Below are 26583 nucleotides of genomic sequence, written 5' to 3'. Positions count from 1 at the left end.
CCACTCCTCCCAGCTTGGTGTCATCAGCAAACTTGCTGATAGTACACTCTTTTCCCTTTTTCAAATCATTGATGAATATATTGAATAATACTGGCCCCAGTACTGACCCCTGAGGCACTCCACTAGATACTGGCCTCCAACTGGACTGTGCCCGTTGACCACGACTCTCTGGCTTCTTCCCTTCAGCCAGTTCGCAGTCCATCTCACTACTCGATCGTCCAGACTGCACTCCCTCAGTTTAGCTGTAAGGATGCTGTGGGAGACTGTGTCACATGCCTTACTGAAGTCAAGGTAGACCACATCCACTGCCCTGCCATCATCCATCCACCTCATTATGTCCTCATAAAAGTCAATGAGGTTGGTCAAGCATGACTTCCCCTTGGCGAAGCCATGTTGACTGCCACTAATGACCCTCTTATCCTTGATATGCCTTTAGATAGCACCAAAGATAAGTCATTCCATCAGTTTCCCAGGGATGGAGGTGAGGCTGACCAGTCTATAGTTACCCAGGTCCTCCTTCCTCTCCTTTTTGAAGACTGGAGTGACATTTACTTTCCTCCAGTCCTCAGGCACCTCTTCCATTTCCCAAGACTTGGCAAAGATGATGGAGAGTGGTCCAGCAATGACCTCAGCCAGCTCCCTTAGCACCCACGGGTGTATCCCATCCGGACCCATGGATTTATGGATGTCCAGATTGCCTAATTGCTCCCTAACCCAGTCCTCATCAACCGGGGCAAACTCCTCCATTGTCCTGCCTTCCTCTGGGGCCTCAGCGGTACAGGGCTCCTCAAGACAGCCTCCAGCAGAGTAGACAGAGACAAAGAAGGCATTCAGTAACTCTGCCTTCTCTGTATCTTCTGTTACGAGGGCATCCACGTCATTCATCAGTGGGCCTACATTGCCTCTGGTGTTGGTTTTATCTGCCACGTATTTGAAAAAGCTCTTTCTGTTGTACTTGTTGTACTTGTATATGGAATACTTAAGAGCATGGGAGGATATCCTCAGCAAAAATGATACGGCATAGCTCTAAAACTCTTCACACTGGTGCAGAAAATGGTATTCTTTTAAAACTGCAAGACATATAAAAGTATAAAAGAAAAATATATTCACAACACTTTAAAAAAATCAAACTGTAGCTTGAAGCTTATAAAATCATAGAAATAACAAAATGAAAGATCAAAACATTGAACTTTCTCCAAGAACTGTATTTCTGATCTTCTTAGACACACCTTAAATTTTTTATACATCAGGCCACTGGGATTCCCTCAAAATTCAGATGCAGTAGCAATTAATTGCTTGATTTACAATTGAAATTTCAATTGCTTTTTCCCTCAAGGGCCACGAAAATGAGAAAAAAATAATCAAAATGTTCTGCAGATTAGTCCAGGTCATGTAGAAAAGCTGACTAATCTGTAACAAAAATCTGAGATTATTATCTATAATACCTGATTTTTGGTGTTTACACAGACTTACTACTCAGTTAAACTTCATACCTCAGATATATCTATAAGTGGGGTAATAGCTTAAACAAATGAGAAATATGTGAATACTCTTAGGCAGTGATGGTCTGTATCTGTAACAAATTCAAATAAATAATCCTCATCAGACTTTTAGTATTTCTATAGAACATTTTGCTGCAGTAAATCAAATGTCTTTCACAAGACAAAATGGCAGCAGTAGCAAACAAGCAGCAATCTTGTACTGCAGCACTATACACAATTACACCTTATCCTCAAATATTCCCACAGAATGGAATTCATAAGGACTTGAAGTAAAATGCCACTTAAGAAAAAAAATATTTTGCTAGTAAAACATTTTTTAAGAACTTACTAATGATGTTTTTCTCTTTGTGCTGTCACACAGGAAATTCCTCAGATATTTATTTCCACTGCATCTTTCCTAATCTATGCTCATACAATGGCAAAAAAGAGTGAAACCTCCAAAACAAGAGCTTTCATTTTGCTTTTTTTTTTGTTAAAGAATTTCTAGTATAGCATCTCCGAGAACTGTGTTTTCAGCTAATATTGATACTAAGGAAGTAGGTAGCAAAGACTTGCTTTACTCTAAATAATAAAGACAAGGTGAAAAAACTGAACTGAAAGGCATCACAGGAGACAGAAATCTGTATTTCCGAAAGGAATGGTAATCCTTTCTAAAAGTCATCCACGTATAGAACAGAACACAAGAATACAATTACCATGTCACTGAGAGTGCATACTTATACAGTCAAATATGTATGCAGATACTTCTTACATATATTTAATAAAAGTTGGACAAAAGAATGAATAACAATACACTAGTCAGAATGTCAGCAGCTAACCTGCAGACAACAACAATTCAAAACCTTTTCTTTTCTTATGAAATTACTTCATTGATGTTTGAAATTCACTTTGTGGTTCATTGTCAAAAAACACTACCTCAATAAAATATATCCTAAAGCAGAGCTGTAAAGATAATTAATCCAATCAGTTAAAACTGTGTTTTCAATTGCTTTATCCCAGACTCTTCAGGGATTAATTGACAATTAATGCAATCCCAAATGGGCCAAGCTCTCACACTCCCACAGACTAAAGGATGATCAACGTCAATCAAACTTCAGTTTGTGGTTGCTAGAAGCACATCTCTGTGCACTCTCTCCTGTTATAACATTGATAAAGGGGATATGGAGATGAAGAGGATACGTAAGGTACTTTCTGATAGTTTCAGAAACTTAGAAAGCTTTAAGGAAAGTCTAGAATTGACACATTTGCAAAAAGTGCAAAGCTCATTTAAAAAAAAAAATATATATATTAGAAATCAAGCTAAGAATCAGAAAAAGGGCATTTTCCCTATGGTACAGTTAAGACAAGCTTTGTAGCTTTACATTTGGGCAGTATTCAGGTTCTCTGAATATCACGTCTACAATCAGTATGCAAAAGGAGCAAATACTTCTGAAATCTTCTTAGATATACAAAGATACATTGAGCATAAAAAAGTTCTATAGAACTAAGAGTTGTCTATAAATTTAACTTTATATTTTCCATGTGTAAAAATAAAGCTGTCTGATTAAGGACACAACAGCAGAGAACAAGCTCAGGGATCAGCATGAACCTATATGTCTGTGTGTATATTTGTATAAATCTTCCTCTTCACAGTGCCACTGTTATTCTTAGATCCAGCTGTTTTACACCCACTGCCAGATGGTACTTTTATGTACAATTCTAATCAAGTACAATAGGTGACACAGTATTGGAAAAAATTAGCTACTTTGGATTAACTACAATGGTGCCTCTGAAAATACAAACAACTCCAAAAAAAACCAATCTGAAAACCACATATGAGTAGGACATATAAAGCAAGTTGTGAGAGTTTTTACAATGACATCAGTCTTCAGTGAAGGGACTCCAGATAATGAGGTAAACTTCAAGAAACACAAAGATAATAACTGCTTATTGAAAGCAAGGCCTTGGGGGGGGGGGGGGGGGGGACCAAACAAAAACAAACAAACAAAAACAAACCTGTGCCTGAAAAGCACAGCTTATATCTATGTTTGCATATTACATTGTATTGCACCCCAGAAGATAAAACCTAAGTCGAGTAGAAAAGGATATTCACATCATCAATAGTTTCTGTGCTACTGCCATTACAAGAAATAGGAAATGGGAGCATTTCCCAGTTTAGTGGGAAATTGAGTTTTCTGCTGGTGCTTTTACCAACCATGCCTAAAGATGATCGTGGCAAGCAAATGTTATTCTCTACTCTATTTGAGTCACTAATTCAGTACAATATGCAGAGGTCAGGATGACAAATGGGAATGAAGATAGACAATTCATTTTTAATGCTAATGTAAAGAAAACTCAGAGAGGTACTTTATGTGTATTTGTTAAAACACCTTTTACATGCAAAAAAATAAACAGAAGTGGACAGAGGAAGGTTGTGAAAACTACTTATAAATAAGCATGGAAAATGAAAAAGTATTGGCAGACATCAAGCTCTCCATTCTACTACAGCACATTCATCAGACTCTAGAGAACCATTTAAAGAGTGTGCTTCAAGTCAGATTTTCCTCTTAAGAATAAATGATAATTCCATTATTTCCTTACCCCAAAGAATTAAATAATGAAACATTTTAAAGGAAATATTAATTGGAAAAGAACAATCATTAGGATATATGATGCTATTCTGTACTAAATAGATCACTTTCTTAATCAAAACTCTAAGTAAATGCTTATGACTACTGTGAATGTTCTGCTTTCATTCAAACTAAATTTGGAAGACACATTCAAGTGAAGGAAATCTATAAAACTAAAAATGTAATTATTTGGTTATTTGCTACCTAAAGATTAAAATAATTATGTGGGTGATATTTTTAATATCTCATTGGCAAATGTTTCATGTTTAACTGCTATTTCCAGTATTGAACAATACAATTGTCCAAGAAAACAGTATTTTATGAATGAGATTCAACAAATAAAGGAAGAAAGGAGTCTAGTCCTTATTACTATGCGAAACATTTCCTACTGAGACATGATCAGATTTAATTGACAGGGATGTCAAGATAGTCATTTCACTGCTAGATAAATTCCCTGTTTAAGGTCTGAAAACCTCCATTAGTTGCTACAATGCATGACTGAAAAGGTACCTATTCACTTTAAAGAAAAATGTTCTATATACATATATGTTGTGGTACTAGGAGACAAGGATTCAAGTTGGTGGCTTGTAAAAAGTAGAAGCATTGAATAAACAACACAATCTTAATGAGAGGTACTGGAATCCCTATAGTTTTCAAAATTAATAACAATCATTTTTTCCACTAAGAATAATTATTTTAGTGATTTTATTTAGAACCTGTCTTAAAAGGTGAGTTAAGTACTGTTTTTAGTAAGAAAAGTCAATTGAGATTAAAGCAGATGTACTGGATCACAATTTTACCCATATTTTGTAATGGAGTACAGTGGAGAGATCTCATAAGTTTGTGCCAGAACCAGAGTTTGAACAGACATATTGTATAGTGACACTAAGCTGCTTAATTGGCTTTGCTGATATGTAGGACTAATTGCTATGGATTATGTTGAGGAAGCTGCACTATTTTCTGACCTCAGATGTCTCCAAGTAGCATTCCACCGGACACACCAGGACTAGTCTGGGATAGTGTCTGTTAGAGTGATGAACTGGGTAGCATAAAAATGCTCCTAGTTTACCCTCCTGTCACAGCTGTGACAGCATTTATTTTTTCTCCAGTCACCTTCTCTATAGTGTGAATATAGCAGGAGGAGCAATGGGTAGTATCTTCAGTAGGAGACTTACGGACTTCCTCAGTATCTTTCACTAGAACTAATCATGGCACACATCCTTGCCCAACAAAACTCAGTCATCTTTCCACTCTTCCCCCTTCCTTTACTAGATAAGAAACTGGTGGTGTTATTCTCATCTCTCTTGATGCCCCTTATGTATGAAGCCATGTAGGATTCCTTTGTGGACATCCCTACCATTGCCTCTGCAAAACTACTGACAGATTAAGAGTCTTGGATGAACAGACCATGGGCATTTTGTTTTAGACAAATGCTTACTACTAGTACTCTTCAGCTTTGGATTGAAGACATGATTTTTGTCAGTCTATGCTCTAATGATCTAATGACAGCTAACTGTTCACAGCACAGGCTAGAGAATGCAGTCGAGGGAAAGCAAGCAATGGTATATGTTACTGTCTATATGTTACTATCTATCTGGTGTGTGCACTAGATCCTGTCTGTCTTCACTTCTCCTGGCCAAGCCATAGTCTCTGCTGTTCACAAGCTTTCCTCTCATCCTAACTTCAATAATTCCTTTTTGACCAGACTCTAAAAGGAATTACTTTTACAAATCCTGCTCTTGGGGATCTTAAACAGACTGATATTTCAATACAATTGATTCTACGTTGACAAAATGGGTGTCAAGTCAGCTACTAATACAGAATAAATATCTCAGGAGTTCCTAACCTGAACTAAACTCCTAATGAGTTCATTTAAAAAAAAAAAAAAAAAAAGAAAGAGAAGTAAGAAGAAGAAAGTAGGGTAAGAAAGAAGGAGGAGAAAACAAAAGAAGAGTGTGCAAGTATATTAACCTAAGGTTGCTGAATTTAAACTGCAGTTGGGAGTTTAACATTGGCTGAAAACTCAAAGAAACCTACAGTTATAAATACTTTTCTATCCCCATTGATAGAGTAGTCAATAAACTGGTAGCAATACACAGATTAGGTGGCCCACAGAAAGCTTAAGCACCCCAGAGAAATCTCCCATGTTGTCAGTTTTGCTCTCCTTGAGGAAAACAATCCAACAAAGCCTTCTAGAAAGTAGTGCCTAAAAATCAAAATCATTATATAATCAATTAGCTTCAGAAAAGACAATTGCTCAGACAAATAGCTGTATTTTTTTGGTCTGAAATGGAAATATAAGTGGAAGCAAGTTTTATTCTATTTGACATTTCTGACCTGGATATGTTTGGCACACAGAAGCTTTGCCATTGTGTTTTAAAAAGATTTTTAAAAGATCTTCAGAAAAAGCACCACCTTATGTGCTTCAGTGGTGGCATATTGTTATGGTTTAACAGCATACACATTAAAGTAAAATTTCCTAAAATTAATGAGAATGCTCAGCACAATGTTAAGAAGGAAAAAGTATTGTCCTCATTTCAAGGGAAAGGAAGGTAGAACTTCAGTTTCCCACCACTCTCCACAAAGCAAATCTCTATATTAGTTATTTGTGTTATGCTCAACATGTCTGGGCTATAAAGGTATGGCTTGCAAATCACACAATATAGAGCTGACATCCGTGTATTCAAGAAAGCCTTTTGCTGGTGCTACCACCTACCTAAATATCATAATGTACAGATGTCAACAGTGGAATGTCTGATTTTCTGAGTCAAATAAGGATTGTTTTAGAATATAACCGCTGTCATTACAGACAGCTAGGCTGGCTCACATGAAATGACTCCAGCATACTATCTTCGCCACTGCAGTAATGGCAAGCCTAAAAGTAGTTGGGAGAAAAGCAGCTTTAAAATACTATTGATGGTTCAAAACATCATCTTCCCAAAATAACTGGATTCAACCAAATAGTATTCTATCAAGTCCCCTTTTATTGCTTTCTTCTGTGTTAGTTTACCATTTTGCCTGTTACACCCCTGACATTGTCCAGCTTGATACAAAAACAAGGGTGGAACATAGATGATATCAAAGAGAGAATATTCCTAGTTAAGCTGCTTTGTATCAAACCATCCCATACCAAAAAAGGTCAGGATGAAACTTTCTATTGCCTGGACAAAACTACAACACTATGCGGTAACGTTAGTGCAAATCTAAAAAATTTTGAGATGTGCTTTGTAGATTTTTACTGGCTCACCATATCTTAGGAGAAATCCATCAAACCCAGGAGTTGGAAATCTGAACAGATATGCAAGATATAATGCTCATACTGTGGAATTCATTCACAGTTTTTCAGGAGTGTTTCTATCAGTCTCCTAAGACTTTTTTTTTTTATCCTGCAAACTAATTATTTGGCAAATATTGTTTCCCTGTATTTCTTATCCTAGTCTTGAATTTGAAAGATTGTACATATACGAAATAAACATAAAAAAACTCTAATTTTGAAACAGTATATATAATCTCAACACACAAATGTAGTTTTTCCTCTCCATGCTACAGATCCAAGTGACTGTGTCAAATCTAGTTTATATAGGATCTTGTTTCCAATCTTTAGTTATTTTGGTAGACCGTGCACTGTTATAAAGTTCTTTGCACTCAGGCAATGAGACAAAGCACTGATTTGAAGTAGATGAATGGAGCAATTTAAAGATGTATGATTGCTACAGGAAAGGAGGGAAAGGAGAATGTACTATAATACTCACTTTGACGAATCTATGAAGTATATTACAAGAGCACCAATACTAAGAGCGAAGACTAAGACAACCTACAAAAGAAAAGAGTCATTTATTTAATAACAGTATAGTTAACTTTCAAACATGTTAAAACAATAGTTTGATGCAGCACGTTCTGATACAATAAATACACACCCCAGGGACCTTGTAGTCCCACCATTTTCCTCCCTTTAAATCTATTGAAGTTTTTGAACCGAATAATTTTGCTAGGTCTAGCATTCAGGCCTCATTAAGAAGGCAGAACCTGCTTTTCTGGTTAGTGCATCAGAAGCTGGATTAATCACATCTCCATCTGCCTTAAATTCTTCTGAACACAAAGACAATCGTCTGTTCTGCTGGCTCCCAAAGATTCCCCAACATTGTGGGACAATTTAGTTTCATATCCTAGCCAAAGTAGGTCTGCATCTACACAGGACAGCATAATTGAAATATCTGGACTCAAATTTTGGCTTGAATAATCATGAAGTACATCACAGTCTTTGTACCCATTGTGACCTAGATTTCTGATATTCTAGGTTTCTCTTAAATAATACCATCCACTGGGTAATTTGGAATCTGAAAACATGAATCAAATAAGTTTTTTTATGTATCTTAGAATGCAATTCTTCTGGAAGAAATAAGAAAATATTCTTGTCTGCTGCACTAAGGCTGGGAAACAGATAGAAAGTTATGTCTCCCGCAGCTCATCTGATCTGCTGGTCTACAGAATCAAAACAAAACATCCTTCAGTCTTCTGGGAGGTGCATCTCAAGTAGCTGGTTAGAAGTAACATCCCTTAAAATAAACCTAGAGAACTGATCATTCAGGATTGGGCAAACCAGGCTAACAATTAAGAGCACACACAGCGCCTGAAACCGCCAGTTAAAATATGATTTCTTAGGTCAGAAGTGGCTCAAATTTAAGACATAACCTAAACAACTGCATATGTGGAGAAAGGGAAAAAAGAAAAAAAAAAGAAAAAAAAAAGTATAAATAGATAAATAAATAAATAAATATATAGATAAATAAAGTGGTGTCATTTCAGTTCTGAACAGATTTATTAATCCCTATGAATACCATAACTAATGCATGCTACCATTACTATTGCTACACCAACACATGGACACTAAAACAAAAATTTCTTCCTTCAATGCAGGCTTCAGAACTTTTTCTGAAGCTGCCATATTAGGAATGAGCTTGACAGTCACAGTGCAAACAATAGCAGGGAATGTACAATGTCTGGATTCTAAGTAGCCTTACTGAAACAACGTCGAAGTTTCTCTACTCTCAGCTATCACTCAGTGCTGTAACGGCAGTATCTGAAGCAAGGTTTAATTATATAACCAAACTCTGGAGCTCTGCAGGGCCAAAATCAAACAAGCATATATTTTCCAATAAAAGAAACTCATTAATTTCTTAATATTATGTAATCACTACAACTTGTTAAAAGAATCTATTCAGTTGAAAGTTTAAATTAATTTTTAATTCCTTTTAGATCTTGCTGACCATAACTTTTTGCTTTGTGGATGTCTGAGAAAGAATATTTTACCTGAGTACAAGTACTTGTTGTTTTACCTGATGCACTATCAACCAAATCAGTGAGATCCGTCAGTCAAATTCAAGGACTGAAGCAGGAAACTCTTCAAATAAAATTTTTACTACCTATGTCTAATATAACGTTAACATCTAGAGTTTGAATCTTCTTTCATTATACATGTATTATTGATCAGATGTGTACAGGTGTTTCAAGGTGAAATAAGCTATTAAATCTATGTAAAGTGGTGAGAGAATCACCATCTCATAAGAAACTAATGTGGTGAATAGAACCTGTGGATTGTCACCTGGCAGTATACCCCAAATTATGATCAGCAGTGACCGCAAAACCCGTTTTTCTCTGAGTTAAGTTACTGGGAATCCAATTGATTGTGCACACCCTGCAACCCTTGCAGTATGCCAAGCCACACACAATCACAGTTTGGATCTGAATCAAATCAGCTCCATTGTCTAGCTCTAGAATTATTTATTATTATATATTTCAAGGGAAGTCTTTACATATTTTTTTAAAAAACAGAGTCAACCAAGGTGCTGAGGGTTCTGGGAATACAGTGCTTACATTTTTGGTGAAAAATTCATTTGACCCAAACCAGTTTTAAACATAGATATTCAGTCTTACAGGATTTAAAGTCAAGTGGTGTTCTAGCCTGCACTCTGTGGAATCATTTCTATACCAACACCACAATCAAAATCACTATTAGAAACAGGTATCTCCTAAAAGCAAACAAACAAACCCAAAACACACAAAAAAAACCATCAACAACAAAACGCCTACCAGATTCACCCTATAGCAGGAATTTTGAGCTGAAGAATGCTGAAATGACCATTAAATACTGAAAATGATATTTTACAAACTAAAGTTATAATCTGTTTGGGACTCTCTGACTCTCATTCTTTCAAGTTTTGCAAAGTATAAAAGTAAAGCTAGACTTGTATTTTCCATTTCACATAGCAAGTCTTAGGTCACAACATCCAGCCATTGCCTAATAGCTAAAAGAATTGTCTAGAACAAAACCAGCATTACTGTATATCAGCCTTGCATTTTAGTTATATCCAATTCCTTAATAATCATCACTGTGCTACTTAAATAATGTCATATAGATTCTGGGTAAGACACTTCCAAGACAATTAAGGAATTTAAATGTTCTAGGACAATTCATATAACTGCCACCAAAATGCAAATATCTAGATTTTGCAAGCAGCTCCAGACTCTGATACTCCATCAAAGAGAGAGAGAGATGTAAGCAGAACTACACCATTCCCCTATTGGAATATCTATGTGATTTTAAAGCAAGGCTTGTTTTCTCTCCTATTGCCCCAAAACACATGCCTAACATTAAATTCATAACATCCCCAAAAATCACAGAAAAGGCATCAGAAGATAATGGAATCTTAAACTTAATTTTTATCCTGCTAGCAGAGTAACACGTTTTTCATTTGCTAAGTGACAGAGGTATTGAGCTGAACTTGAATACATAAGTATGTGGAAAAACAGGGTCTGAACCAATTGGGTTAGAATTATATTAAAAAAAAAAAAAAATAACCCTTCCATGACATTATAAAAACATTTGACAGACATTCAGACACAAGGTTTTTGCTATTTTTTTTTCCCAACTGAAAAAGCTGAATGCAATTTGGTTATTCAGACCCATGGAGACAATTAGATTCAGATTAGAGTCTTTGCTAGATTGTTATGGGAGATAACACCTCTTTTGGGGAACTTACTAGGCTTGAAGAGAGGTTTGAACATAGACAGACTGATATCCCAAACTCACAGCAACTACAATCTAAGGGAGAAAAAAAGCCTATATGTATGTGAATTATTGCTTTTTTCATTAAGCAGGCCATGAGGAGAAGCTTACTTGCTCTATTTATTATTCCAATGCATTTGGCACAATATTGCAATTGCTACACATCTATTATAACTTCTCTCTGCCTGGAAGGAAATAATCTTTAAATATATAATAACTTACTGCTTGTTTAAGATTGAGAAATCTGAAGTCATATGCTAGCAGCTACACTGACTAAGCACTTAGTATCAAGTTAAAAACACCAATCTCATTAAAGAGGGGGAAGAACAAGGCATAGTTGCTGCATATGCTTAAATCTTTCCTAAAAACAAACAAACAAAACAGAGTTCAATAAAAGTGTCCAATGCCTTTTTGAGGGAGAAGGCAGAGAAAATGCAGACAAAATCCACTTAAAGAAAACTGTAAAAATGTTTTGCTCTCCACTGCTAGAAAGATGTTCCAGAAGAACTATGACTGCTCTGTTGCAAACTGCAGTCAAACTTTATGCATCCACATTAAGGACCAAAAATAAAATAATCTAACAAGGATGTAGCAACATAATAAAACTGCAGGGAGAGTATGGGCATTGAGAAAATACTATCAGAATTAAGCCATGATAATCGTAAAGGGGATCATACACCTTTTGGGACAAGGGCTTTGAAATAAAAGGCTGATATTGATAAGCCAACGGGTGGCACTGTTTCCCCTACAACTGCAGTGAACTGATGTCCTGGTGTTATTGAAAAACATGAGAAACTGAAAAGGCTGCTCACATGAGAGAGGGGGGCTACAGTGATCACAGCCACAACAACCAGCAATGTGAGGGCTGGAGAGCAGGAATTTCAATCGCTTATTACCCTCTAATATCCGAATGTTCTGTGGAACATGGAACAGTCCTCATTGGAGTTTCAAAGGCAAATTCTTGCTTATAGCTTAAGAGGTAAAGCATGAAATAGAAAGAGAGTAGTTGTTTATTGTTATATTCCTCTCAACATTAAGTATTAAAATAAGAAGCAGGCAGTGGAAAGAAAAAACTTACTTCAGGGCACCAGAGAGGCCCTATTTTGCTATCTGATGATAATCCACTGTGTACTTTTCTTCAGAAACATCTGTCTGAAACTCTTATTATTTTAAGATTAAATTTTTCAACCCTAAGCCTATTGTATTGCTTAGAATATATTAGGTTGTTCATTATTAATATTTTTAGAATTTCACTTAATTGTAACTTCTACATCCATACAGTAAATATGATGCTTTAAAATAAAACTCTATTAGCTTCTATATTTCAAATTAGTTAAGGAGAATAGAAATTATTTCTTGTGACCATAAAAGCTATATTCTCAAGGATCCACTAATTTTGGAACACTAAAGTTTGCATTAGTAAGATGTCAATAGCCTGAGGTTACAACCCAATTTCAATTAAAGTTTACATACTTTAAAAAATAAAAACCAAACTTCTTATAACCATAAAAATGAAAATCGATTGTATTTCTTTTACAGACAATCAGAATTTACTTCTCTGGATTTGTTAGGAATGTAAACCTGCTTTTCTAAGGACACACCAGCTGCAAATTGCATTTCAGAGGCAGGGATTACTTAATCCTTGCTTTGCAATCCCAGCATTAATTTTCAGACTCCAGGATATGCACCAGGACCTGTGCAATTATTGCAGTTTAACAAAAGTAAGACTTCAAGCAAGTCTAGACCACAGAAGAACCAAAATGGCTTACTTAAATTGTGTCTCATTAACTGATACCCTATATGCTACCCTACGGGAGCACTTTATTTGTATGTTTCCATTAATATTACCTTTGGACATTCCACAGTGAAGCAGCTGCATGATGTTAAATTATACAACTCATATTAGTTCAACCAACAAAACAGTCCTCAGAACTTCATGATTTTTCAATACAAACAAAATGTTATGTATCTTGTTATAGCAATAAACAGTAAATTTCTCTTTAGAGACCTTTTTTTCCCCTCCTTTTTTTTTTTTTTTTTCTCTTTTTTTTTTTTTTTTTCTCCACTATACCCTGATATGCTGGAGTAAAGCAGGAGTAAGGATTTCTAAAATCCATCAGCAGGACCTATTATCATGCTCTGGGTGGACCTATACACTGACTTTTCTCCAGACTTAAAACACATTACCCTGCCTCCAGGCTTTCTGCCTCTGTTTTTCACCTGGTCCCTCCCAGGCCCATGTTTAAATAACTAAAAATAATTAAGGCAAAAGTACTAAATATCCACCATCTACTTTATGAGGTCATGAATCCCCAGGTGCTCTCAGAAGGTCCTTCTACCTCATTCAGGTTTGCAAGATTATATTTCTTAATGATGAAGCTCTCTTAATATCTTCCAGAACAACTGCACATAATACCAGCTTCTCTTTAAACTACCTAACCATGTATAAATTGTCATAAACCACTTTACAAGAGCAAACCAGAAAATGCACCCAAATGAGGGCTGAAGTAGGTAAATAGGAGAAGAAAGATGAAGAGAGAAAATAACAAAAAGACAGAATAAGATTCCATCTTGTTGTTACCAGTAATAAATAATAAATGAAAAGTTCAAACAAGGATTCTAAGAAACTAGGAAATTTCCTGTCATTTACCTTTTATTCACAAATATGGAGAAAAAGATTTTGCAGTTAATATGCTCCCTGTATAAGGGCCATGCTTGATGGAACATAATACTGTGAAGAGGAAGCAGTGATATATGCATTGGTTCTCATGTGAGTACAGGCAAAGTGCAAATTCTACAGGCAGCACCTGCTGTCGATGACAGAATATATGCTAACAGCTATGAATCTTAAGGGATATGTCTGCTGGGCAGTGTGCTAGCTAGGAAATCTGTCTCAGTGACTTACTGATCCTGCCATTTTGCATGTAGAAGAGGCAGGTGGTGCAGGGGAGAAAAAACAAAAACAAAAAAAAAACACCACCACAACAACAAACACACACACAAACCATAAACCCCACACATTTCTATTATTTCTTCCATGCTCTGAATGTCAGATAGGATTTAGCATCCAATTCTAGAAGGAACTGAGCACCTCCAAGCTACACAGTGAGCAACCCCATCTGTCAGGGAAGTCAGAAAAGGCTCAAGAGCACACAACTCTGAAGAGCCTTTACCAACTCTTAGTTTTAAGCCTGAAGCAATTACAGTACTAAATCCAAACTTGAAACTTTGATAGCCACATTAAAAACTTTGCATGCAAATTATTTCCTTTCAATTACATTTTCTGCTTTTTTATTTTGTTTACCTTTATTACATAACAAGGAGATAACTAAAAAGTTAAGTAGCTATTATATTCTACAGTAAATAAATTTAGTCACCAATGTGCATTAAAAAGAGTACTGAAAACTTTGGAAGCTTTATTAGATTCTACACTTTATAAATTTTCTCCTTCAGCAAAGCTCACATAGACTAAGCATTTACCAAGAAAAATCAAAATTTATCCAAATGAAGAGGGGTGAAGGAGAGCAAGACATGACTATTTGATAAGCCAATAGGCAGTAAGTTCTCAGTGAACTTTTCCAGGGATTTCATAGCAAGGATTTTAAAAAGAAAAGACAGCAGTAAGGTAGATCAGCATGAGCTCTGGCTGATGATCACGAGCAATCAGAAGATTTGGTTATTATCCTTAGTTCTGTTACTCATGCAGTGTGTGCCTAAACAATATTACTTAATGGTTCCAATTCTCCCTCTTGCTTTCATTTGACAAAGAAATAGCATGTCAACTCGTTAGGGCAACCACTGTCCTTCATTACTGGTGTTTGCAATGGATCTAGCACAGCTGAGACCTCTAGTGCTGCCCCAATAATAATAAAAAGCTTGAGTAGGACACTATGTAACAGTATCAGCACTATCTATGAGAGCAAAGGGATTTTGTTTATTAATGGGTTTTATTTAAACAGAAAGGTGTCAATATCTCTTTCTAAAACAAACTTATTATTCATCTTCCTGGAATTACTACCTAGTATAGCAGGGTTTTAACTTATTACTGAAACTAAAATTACGGTTTTAATGCAAATATATATTAAAAATACAGTTCATATTTAATGCATCTCTTTTTACAGACTTGCCTAATAATGATAAGAAATATAGAAAAAGAATAAATAAGAAATATAGAAACAAAATTGCTGGGAGTGAAAACAAATGCAGAAAAGATACCAAGAAGAAGAAATATTCATCTCCTACTTATTGAACTTATGCATCAGAACAGTAATTTGAGTATTATCTGAAAAGTATAGGTTACATGCTTGGTAAAGGCCTGAATCACTGTGAACTCACCAAACTATTTATAAGTGTAGTAAGTACTTAAGGTAATAGGTCACTGGGAGTAGGATATCCAACATCTCTGAATAAAACCCCACAAATCAGAATTAGCAAATTCAGCATGTCTGCTATCAGCTGCATTTTATTCTATCTCAAATAAAAGATTCAGTGTTCTGACATCTACTTTAACAGACTACCTCTCATTGGAGAAGACTGTTTGAAAGGTCTTTCTTATTAAAGGGATGTTGTGGGATCAAAATTCAGGAATAATTAGAATAGACATCGGTCTTGGGAGTAAAAAAAAAAAAAATCAAAGCAGAAAAAAAAAAAAAACACGAAGAAAATCAGGATCTTAATGTACTTTTGTTTTCCACAAACATTCCTAATCTCATTTGGGGAAGAATTTTTAAAAAGGAAATATCTTTACTATGTTTTCTTCCTTACATGCTTCTAATACATGTTAATATGTCAGATTTATTTTTCTTTCTTTATACTGAGTTTTTCCTCAAATTTCCACTGACATATTGACAATAAAATGAAAATTTCTGTTCAATATAGAAATTTGAAAAGATTGAGATTTTCTAATTAGTGAAAAAAATACAAGACAAAAAGTCCCATCTGTTAATGATGCTCTGTAGCTTGAAGTTAATTAGGTTTGCTGGGAGACTCATGTCAATACGACCAATTAAAGTGTGTGCAACTTTTCCAATTCAGTATTTAATTCCATTAGTCAAAAAAAAAATAGCAGTACTTTCTATCACAATGTGTCATTTTCTAGAGCTAAATGCATAGCATTATATGTATGTAAAAATGTACGTGTGTGCATAAATAAATAAATAATAAATATTTATTTCACCCTAAAACGTCCTTCACATCCTGATTATCTAGCAGTCATCCAGATCACCTCCCATTATGGTCAACAAAAATAAAATTCACTTTTTGAGTATTGATAAAAACATAACTCACACTGATTTCCAGAAATAGAGTTATGTTGTAACAGTTACCTACAAACTATTCCTTAAGTTGTCAATGTTCTCATTTTCAGGTTCCTCATAGTCTGACTGTAGATAAAGGCCATCAGTGAGCTGACTGGAATGTCATTTTAGAGAAATGAGGGGCTGACCTGTCAAACAATCAAATCATGCCAACTGAAAAGCAAACAAAATCAGCTGCAAAACTGCTCAAGGGAAAAGAACCCAATCCTAGAGCATGTTCTCCCTACTATACACAACACAGCAGGAGAGCAGCACTCATCATGATGATTGATTATTCACAGTCTCATTCCCTGTGCCAACCCTGGGGAAAGCCTCTGCTTATAGTGTCATGCCCTGAAACTCAATATATGGTAATTAATTTTGTTTGTTTGTTTCTATATTCCTCTGTGTCAGTTGTGATATAAAGCTTTTTATCTCCAGATGAAGAACTGGAACCAAATAACTTCAGATGGAACTATTGTTCTAATAATACCAAATTCTGCCTCTGGATAAATGAAGTGATTGAAGTGAGACAAAGAAGCAAGAAAAGACTCTTGCATTTTCTGGTATAGAGCCTACACAACAAAATCGTCACCTGTAATGGAACATCTTGAAAAGCACAAAAGTGCACTAACTTATGGAAAAATAAGACAAGATATTGCCCCAAAATCACAACCAGAATCTATGTAATTTAGAAAATAATCTAAGTAATGGTTCAACATCAGGGAAATTAATCACCTGAAACAAAGAGGAAATCAAATAAGGTCTGTATTAGTAAAAAGTAAACATTTGCCAACAGTTAACCCAGACCTGTGTCTGGAATGCCACAATACAGAACTGAAAATTGTAAACTGTAGAAGCAAACACACACACACCACCACCCTGGAAAATTCTGTCTTTTTAAATTAGGCAATTTTCTTTTTATTAATTAGTATTTCGCTAAAACAAACAAACAAAAAAAGGCAATCAAATTTCACTGCTCCTCTTCTCTTTACTTCAATATACTGCACTCCTCACAAGTTCCCATCAGCAATTTGTTAACTGAACAACAACATAAGAGAACATCCAAGAAACTGTCAAGTGAAAACAAGATCGAAACCAAAGAATGGTGGTTAAAATGCCAGAAAAGAATAATATAACAGGATAAAGAAAATGCTCTCTTTTACTTGTTGAAATCAGAAATGTATTTTTGGACATAAGTGCCCGGAGTAAAAAAACACTGGCAAGTGCTATCAGGAATGAATAAAGTTGCCAGTGTAGGCCGTTCTGAGAATTTAGGCCTGATCCTGCAATCCATAGTGTGTTTTTATAATATTATATATATTAACACTGCTGCTAAAGGAATTTCAAGCTTTATCACCATACCATAAGAAATTACTAAAAGGAATTACATTTCTTTGTGAATGGATCACTTCAAGGATTACATTTATTGGAATTATTTACTTTACACAATCGAATTAACACCAAATTGTAAGGTAGACAAAAGGAATCCTCACTTTTCTCAGTCATCTGTACATTAGAGCCTGACATGCAACCTACATGACAGAGAGTCATGTCAAAAAATGTTTAAAGAGGAATTAGAGGAGGACTGGTTAAAAGAGGTTACTTCCTCTTGCTAAGGTTTTATGATTGAGTGGGTTGGGTAAGTTAATTTACTCAGTTTTGTTGTTACTATTCCTAAATTTTCAGATAGCACAACTCCAAAGCACAGAAACAGTTACCTCCCCTTTTCAATTGTTCAGGTTCTCAGTCACAAGGACTCACACATACAGGAAAAGGGCAATGCAGCTGTGGAAGTATTCTCTGAAAAATTGAAAGCTCTTGGCTTCAGTAAAGCATAGTGAAATTTCATTCAAGAAAATGACTGAATGAGGAAGAAATGGTCAAATCACCCTACAAAAAAGGCATCTGAATGCTTGTCAAGGAATGTACTTTAAAACAGTATGAAAACAGTCTTCAGAAGATAAAAGAATCACTGCTAAATGCAACTGATTAACTGCAAAAACAGTTTGCTGCTGCAGTGCTCAACTTTACAGCTCTCCTCTTCCATTTAACATTACCTAATTTGGTGGGTTTTCCTAAATCTTTTGTAATACAGAGATCATTTCCAGAACTGTAATATTTCTACTTCTGTTTCCAGAGCAAACAGAGTATAACAATTTCTGTTCTCTGCAAATGAATGAAGTCATTGGTCAAATTCTATAAGTCTAGGAAAATCCATGGCTGCTTCATAGACTTCTAAAGAGAGGTAGCCATCAAAAACACGCCTTTTTAATAAGTACCACTAAACCATCAGAGATTTGCATGAGGGTTTGGAAGAGCTCACAGTACTTTAATTCACATTGTCTACTCAGTGATTAGACACAGCTTACTGTCAACTACATCAGAAGCTTTCCTGTCGGAATTAAATGAAATATCAAACACTGGACATAAATGAGCAAAATAAATGTGAGGAAACCATGCCAAATAGGAAGAGGGAAAGCTATTGCTGATGGAGTTAAACAACAGTATTTTTGAAAGTCACCTTTGTCAGCACATTTTTCTCCAGCATTGCTTGTGCTTCAGTCATTTTGCCAAAGTTGATAGCTTTGACTGATAGCCACAGGAAAACATCTCTCATACCAATCTGCTTGAAGACTGAAAAAATGGCTTTTTTATCATTAGGAATAAATCTAAACCTACTTAATCACCCAGCTCTATATGAGAATTTGTGGATACAAAAAGCTGCCTATAATTAGCATACAAAGGAAAACTAGAGAGAGCAAGTCTGAGCAGTGATTGTAAATTGTAGCACTGACTAAATTTTAGTCATTGTACAGACATAAGATGTCTGATAATTCTATACAAGAGCATATACCTCTAACTTATCTGAAAAAAAAAAAAAAACCAGCCTAATACTTTTCCAGGAGCTATTTCAAAATATAATTCTAATCAGAACTCTTAATTTCCCATGGCAACATTAATAAAAACAATGTGAGCTCCTTTGTTTTTAGACTAATTTGAACTGAAAAGCCTGCCAATTAATTTTTTTACACAGTCATTAATCATGAGATATGAGATCTCTACATAAATAGATAATAAAGTTTAGCAATTTCACTGAAGCAGCTAAGCCTAATTAGACAAATGTTCAGGGTTGTGGTCATCTTGTTTTATGGGGAAGTATCCACTCATGGTAAGAAAGCCATTTTCAATGGGCTTGGGAAGTAAACTGAACAAATGTTGATACAGTGGTTTCTGCTCCTTTAAAAACATGAGCATAAATTTTCTTTTTTTCCTGTGCAAAATCTGCACAAGTATAGTTATATGCTACAACAAATGAAATTTTGATTCATGATTTGGTGCAAGGCTCCACTGCTACATGGAGGTTCTTCACACTTCGATATTTCAGAGAAAGGCATAGAAGTCTTTGATACCATCATTTACAGGCATTGGTGATTTCCATACTGTTAACCATCAAGGAAATGCTGAGGGTATGTTGCACTGTTAATCTGGAATTATGATTCAGCATCATGTAGCAAATCATTAGAAATTCACATCAGGTATGAAATTGAATCAATCATTTACAGCTATCACTGAAGACCAAAGCAGAAAACAAATGATATAGACAATGGTGTAGCAAGCAAAGGTAAAAAGTTATTTTTACACAACAAACTTTTACTTGTGGTGAATATTGCTTCTGGTTTTTGAGGGGCAGGATGGAAAGAGCAGTCTGTAAGGATGCAAAACTGATTTATTCGGCAAATTTGTTTCCTGCAGATGAGTTTTCCTGTGCTGTTATGTAGCTACAATTCTAAAACTGAAAGCTCTTTTATGACCCTTTTTAATGGGGTTTAAAGATAAAATCATATAATCATATCATAAAAGGCTTGCAGAACCAACTTCCAGAGTAACTCTAATAGTCTTGTTTACTACCCTTGCTTTTAAAGAACATACAGCAGTGATCACTAAATCTAGCATTGAAACCAACTGTTACCTCAGCTGAACTTTTCCTTGTGACAACACTATGTCAAGTCCTTTAACTTTCACCCTCTGGTGTCATGACTTCTGTTGTTCTTTTTATATAACATGAAGAGTTTAATTCAAAGATAACTTTTGAAAGTCATCCCTTCCCCTGGGGGCCATTGTCTTTGCATCTTTACCTGGCTTTCCTAGCCTGTGCTATCTTTCTCCAGCATCTCTGTTCTTCTTACAGATGGCTTCTTGAGGATGGAGACCTAGAATACTGCCCATCTCCTGCATGCTCCTGCAGACTTGTGAAGGTGTAAGACTGTAAGACTACTGCATTTCATTCTGAAGTGGTCTTATCCACAGACATAAAAGAGGGCTGAGAATGAGGAACATACAACTTCAGCTTATGTTCTGTCTCATAACTACCAGTCAGTACATAAAATTACCCCTTTTCTGCATGCTTGCTTTAGCCTGGTTATATTCTCTTTCCAAGGAGATACAAGAGCATTTATTCTGAAAACCACCAAAACCAAAACTGGACAAACCACCAGGTAATCACATACCTATCCTGGCCAAAGAGATTTATAAGAGGTATTGCTGCAACCTCATGTCTTTATGTTAGTATCTTTATGTTAGGTTCACTTTTTAAAATACTACAGAATGGGCAGAGCAGAAAGTATGTATTGACTTACCATCAGTCTATACAGAACCAGTCCTACTTTGCTTTATCCAAAAAATGGCTTCTTTTAATGTAGGTCACCTTTCTAGACTATATTCTAGAGCAGAAAATTTGACAGCCAGATATAGGGAAATTACTTCTTTAACACATGCTTTTTAGATGTAACAAGTCTTTAGGCTGGGATGAGAAGTTTCCCTCCCAGATGTAGGCCCAGCTCCTTTCCTCCATTGCGCTGAATGACCAGACCCACTTCCCTGATTCTCAGACTCCCCTGAAGATGCTGCTGTTCTTATCTTTTAGAGAATACTCAGTGAAAACGTGGCAGGTGAAAGAGAAGGAGCACCAGGGGTTCATGGGCTATTTGGTTTTGTAACAAACCAAAATCCCATCAACCCCTGGGCTCTGCTAATGACCTCCCCTCATACTCCTGCACAAGACCAAAAAGTGAAAAAAAAAAAAGGGAGAATCAAATGTAGTCCAATGACAAAAAAATATTTATATGGAATCTGCAGATGAGAAACATTTATACTGTGGTGATAACACTTCGCAGGAACAAACACTATCAAATCCTAATACTAACAATTTATTTTCTCAACAGCTTGGCTGACGAGCTTCCTCTCTGACTCCCAGGTAGAGCTAGAAGAAAGAACTTACAACATTCACAACTTCAAACAGTAAATTAAAATTCCTTTTGCTGATTGCCTATAAACTTCAGAATCCCTCTCTGATCAAAACAAATTCATGACAAAGACCTATGTAAAAGCGTGCCAAGACAACTGAACACCGCTGACTCAGAGAGGAAGTCCACCTACTGATTCATTAACATGACTGCCAGCAGCACTGAACTGTTCCTAGGAGACCTCTTGTTTAAGCTGTTTCTCAATGCATAGTTTGGTTTCTTATCATGGTGCAGGTATATTAAACACCAGGAAGACCAAACACATATCCACATCTGTTTACAAACTTGACTTTAAAGCTACAGCTTTTCCTTAACTACAAGAGCCATAGTAGGATGTAACTAATAACAAGAACATGCTGCAGGGCTAGTCCACGATGTAAAACATGGCCAGGACAACAGGCTTTTGTGAATGAGCAAAGCATTTGTTTGAATGGGTGACACACAGAGTTTGCACTGACAAAACAATTCCAAGACAGGTGTGCTGCCACTGACAGTGGAGCTATAAGCTGCACATTAGTAGAGCAAGCTGACTTTTTTTTGTTCTAGTTCTTTGGTGGACTACAAGCAAATGACCACCGTACTGAATATACAGAGCACCTGTTTAGACTGTGTTAACTCCGACTGCTTTACAGATTTTCCCAGGACAAACCCCTTTGTGTGATTTTACAGCACTTAAGCACAGTTCCTTTATATGCAAAAAAAGAGTAGTCAGAAATTCACCTTCTTCTGAAATCTGCCCACCAAATCTGAAAAAAGGCCAGTCTGTCCAGCAAACATTTTTGGATGTTTGAATTATATAGAGTTAATTTATTATTTGAAATATATATATATAACACCAAGCTAGTTGAATAGCAGCTTATTGGTAATTTTAATTTCTGAAATATTTTTATGGAAAAGTAGATGCACAAAGATAAGATAAGCAAACCCCTTCTTCCTCTCCCCTACATCCAAAAAGAATGAAGGCTGAAAAAATAAAGTCCTGCAATGCTCATCAAAAATTTAACATCTTATAAAAATTTTAAATTTTTAAAGCAAAGACTTCCTTATATATACATGTGACAGGTATCAGATCAAAACTTCCTCCCAGTTTCCCCAGAATTCTAAATTTATATGTAACCCTTCATTTAAGAGTGTAACCATTTTAAATTCTCATTACAAGTTTTTTGATTCCCTCCAAACTACAGGAGTCAGTACATTCATTTAGTTCATGTTTTGAAAGTTTGTTCAAGCCCATAGAAACTTACTGTGTTAAAATTAAAATTTAGGGAGAGCATTCTGACACCCAGGAAAACAGTGACCATTTTAAAAAGGAGGTTTTTCCTCTGTGATTTTATGAAAAAAAAAATCCACATTTTTTTATTTCTGCAGTCCAAGACACACTGAGTGATGAAAGCTCAAACAACATTTTAAATGATAAAATTATTAGTCCATTAGCTTGAGAAAAGACTCCAGAAGGGGCTCTTCTTGCACTTTTAGAAGCAGCTGAGTGTGCCTAAGTTACTACTACTAAGTTACTAATTGTTCATAAATGAAGATATCTTGTAGCTGCTACATTTACTTGACTTCTCAAAAAAAGGATTAAATGCAGATTAAAAATATTTGAGCTAAGTTCTTATCAAGAGGTCTGATGAACTTGCATAAACCTTGCTCTCCTCCGTAATCTCCTAGGAATGCTACAGCTGACTAATAGCATCATAATTATGTTCAGTGAAACATGTATTATTGTTATTAAAGAAAACCAAGCAAATTGAAGTAAGCTCTTTACTCTTATTTGAAGTCCACTCTTGACAGTACCACTTAATGGTAGTTTATCATGAGTCTTGCCAAATTGTATCCATTTGGTCTGTCACTTCAGTTTACATCCTTGTTTGCCAAAGACACAATAATATGAATATCTCAGATTTCACAAAAAAAAAAAAAAAAAGCCCAAAAAAACAAACAACGACAAAAAAAAACACAACCCACCAGTCCATCTAGTTATACATTAGAAGGTAACAAAGTTTGACCACATTGGATCTTTTTAATGATTGAAATACATGGAGAAACCTCAGTGCTTTTAAAATGTATTCTTTTGAAAATAATTTGAATATAGACTTAGCCCTAGTAAATGCTTTGGAATCTGTGTTATTGACAATAATGTATATTGCATGTTACAAAGCTGGTGATCTTGAACATCATCATCTACTTTTACAGCATTGTTTAGTTTTCATAGTGCAATCTATGCAATAATTTTGAAACATAAAATAAATTATAAAACTATAAAATCCTCTGGAAAAGTTACCACATTCAAAATTTACCACCAGGTGTACTGCATGCTAAATTTACAGCAAAAGCTTAAGTCCTCACACCACAGTAAATTATTAGAAAATGGCTGTAGTTTTTTTGCAACACTTGAATAAAAAACACTATGTACACTATAACAGAAAGGTAAAATTAAATTTATAATATCTAAAAACTGACAATAATATCAAACTCCTCAGGAGAAAAACACTTCTCAAAATATATGGCTTCACATGAACCAATACCTTTCTAAAGACCTAGATGATTCCAGAAATGGAGAAGAATAAGCATGAAGATGTGTCAATTAAAATTGTATTTTCTTCTCATGAATACCAATAAATTAAGAATGCTGTAATACATGATTATATATGATGGCTGAATGAACTTGTCCTCCTGGAAATTCTCAGACAAGAAAGGTTTGTTTATGTTTAATAGTGTTACATTTTAAGAAAATTAAAAAAAAAAAAAATCAATTAATCAAACAACAATTCAGTGGAAACATACATATAGGCATAAGAATTTCAGAGATGGAAAGTCCATCCATTTCAGAGCAGCCAATGGTCAGTGGGAAGGGTATTTACCTAAGACATATGAGATTTTTAAAATTTTTTTTTTAAATTAGATTAGGGTGTTAAATCTCAGTTTTTGAAAACTAGTACCTCCAATGCATCTCTCTCAGTTCCTCTCATCCAAGATGCTGTGTTCTGTGTAAATAATTAAATATCCTTTGGAAAAAGAACATGCCACATCTCTCACAACCAATTTAAGTGCTATAATTAGGCTGCTCTCAAGAGTTCTTCTTACAGTCTCCTTTCTCTCCTCTCTCTGTCTCTCCTTCATTTTGAACTATTATTTTCAAGTAACATGCTTTATCCCAAAGCATATTGAAAATTTTGCAAAACTGATCAACTCTTTACTACTGAGATGCTAGTTCATCACCTTTAACTTCTTCAGATTTTTTTTCCTTAGGACTATATAGACAATATTCAGATTAAGGCTTTTTTTACTGCTTTTTAGAGTTACTATGAAGCTGACCTGTGGAAGCTACATCCCAGGGTACCTCAGCCCTTTCATAGTTGCAAGTTCTGCTCATTTGTCTCTTTTTGGCAATGAACCACATTAATTTTTGCTGAAGAAAATATAAGCACCAACATTGTGCTGAAACTAGCAAATTATGTAGAACTTCATTTCATCAAAGCAAATTGCAACAGAACTGCCAAAAAACCAATAGTGATCTATTACACATCAAAGGACAGGCAGCTTAAGCCCAGCTCCATTTACTATGCAACAAATTTAGAGCCTAATGCCTTCAGCATAAAGCTTTGATAAGTAGTTGTCCATTTTAATCAGATTTGTGCAAACTGTATTATTTGGCTGGTTATGGGGATTGATTTTTTTCATTTTCTTTACACAGTCAAATTCATTTTATGATTTATCTCTTCCATCAAAAAAGATTTATTAAGTAAATCCAACCACTCCAGTCAAAATTCTGAAAGTCTCTTGTTTAAAAGTTACATTAAATTTTATAATTCATAAAACGGGACAAGGCATAATGGTTTCAAACTGAGAGTAGATTTAGATTAGATATAAGGAAGAAATTCTTGACTGTGACAGTGGTGAGGCACTGAAACAGGATTCCCAAAGAATTTGTAGCTGCTCCATCCCTGGAAGCATTTCTTTTATATTTTGTTTTGCATTTTATTTAATTCATCAAAATACTATGGCTATTTTTATCTAGGAAGTTTATTTAATCAAGCATAAGCTGTATTTTAAAATACATATATATACAACTAAAATTAGATCAAAGTACCTTAAAACAAAATATACTACAGCTAGTGGTTCTGCAGCAATAAAAAGGTAGACCAGAACAGGCTTTTTAGAAAGGGGGCAAGATTTTCATGTGAATCATTTTCCATTTCAATAACCTTGACACTAAAAAATGCTTGGCAAAGTTACTATCTGAACACTTTTAAAAATCTAGTCTTTAACAGCAATTATTCAGATATAGATTTCATCCAGAAGCTTTTAAACCCTGTGACCAGATCAATGTCCGTATACTTGATACTCACTCTGTAGTCTCCTGATGCATGCACAAACTATAAAAGAACGTACATTACACATATGCATTGCTCTCCCTTTGTCACAGATAAAAAGAAAAAAAAAAATTATTATTACTCTGTGACAAAGTGTTTTCGGTATATGAGTAGCATTTTCTCATGTTCAAATAGACTGAAAGCCCACGGATTTTATAAACTTAGTTTTGTTTATTCTGTATTTGTTCATGTCCTCAAAATACTGCTTCTAGCAGACTGATGAAAAGCCCAGGCTTTCATCTTTTTTGCAATGATAGGAAATATTTAATGGGGAAAAGCTCTTGCCTTCAAGTAAAGCAACTGAAGCCACTTGACTGTGATGCGGAATTCAAAAGAGCATCTGAAATACTACTTTGACGAATGCTCTGATACAGTAGTGGAAAACACAAAAATTTGGGGAATTTTGCAGATTTCCAAGCTCAGACTATGCGTG

At 35.2% G+C, this 26583-nt stretch overlaps 1 protein-coding gene across 7 annotated transcripts in view; it reads right to left on the bottom strand.

Annotated features, from left to right (window-relative positions):
• The window catches only part of KCNMA1 (potassium calcium-activated channel subfamily M alpha 1), a 474521-nt gene that overhangs the window by 251015 nt on the left and 196923 nt on the right, over nucleotides 1-26583 (bottom strand). For all 7 annotated transcript variants that reach the window (XM_082054432.1, XM_082054433.1, XM_082054435.1 and 4 more), the window contains one exon: nucleotides 7864-7925. In XM_082054432.1, coding sequence (XP_081910558.1) covers nucleotides 7864-7925 — 62 coding nt within the window. The remainder of the gene's footprint in view (nucleotides 1-7863; nucleotides 7926-26583) is intronic.

The sequence above is a fragment of the Streptopelia decaocto genome (genome assembly GCF_964273445.1).
Source record: "Streptopelia decaocto genome assembly, chromosome: 5".
Taxonomy (NCBI): domain Eukaryota; kingdom Metazoa; phylum Chordata; class Aves; order Columbiformes; family Columbidae; genus Streptopelia; species Streptopelia decaocto.
This window is presented reverse-complemented; position numbering and strand designations above follow the sequence as displayed.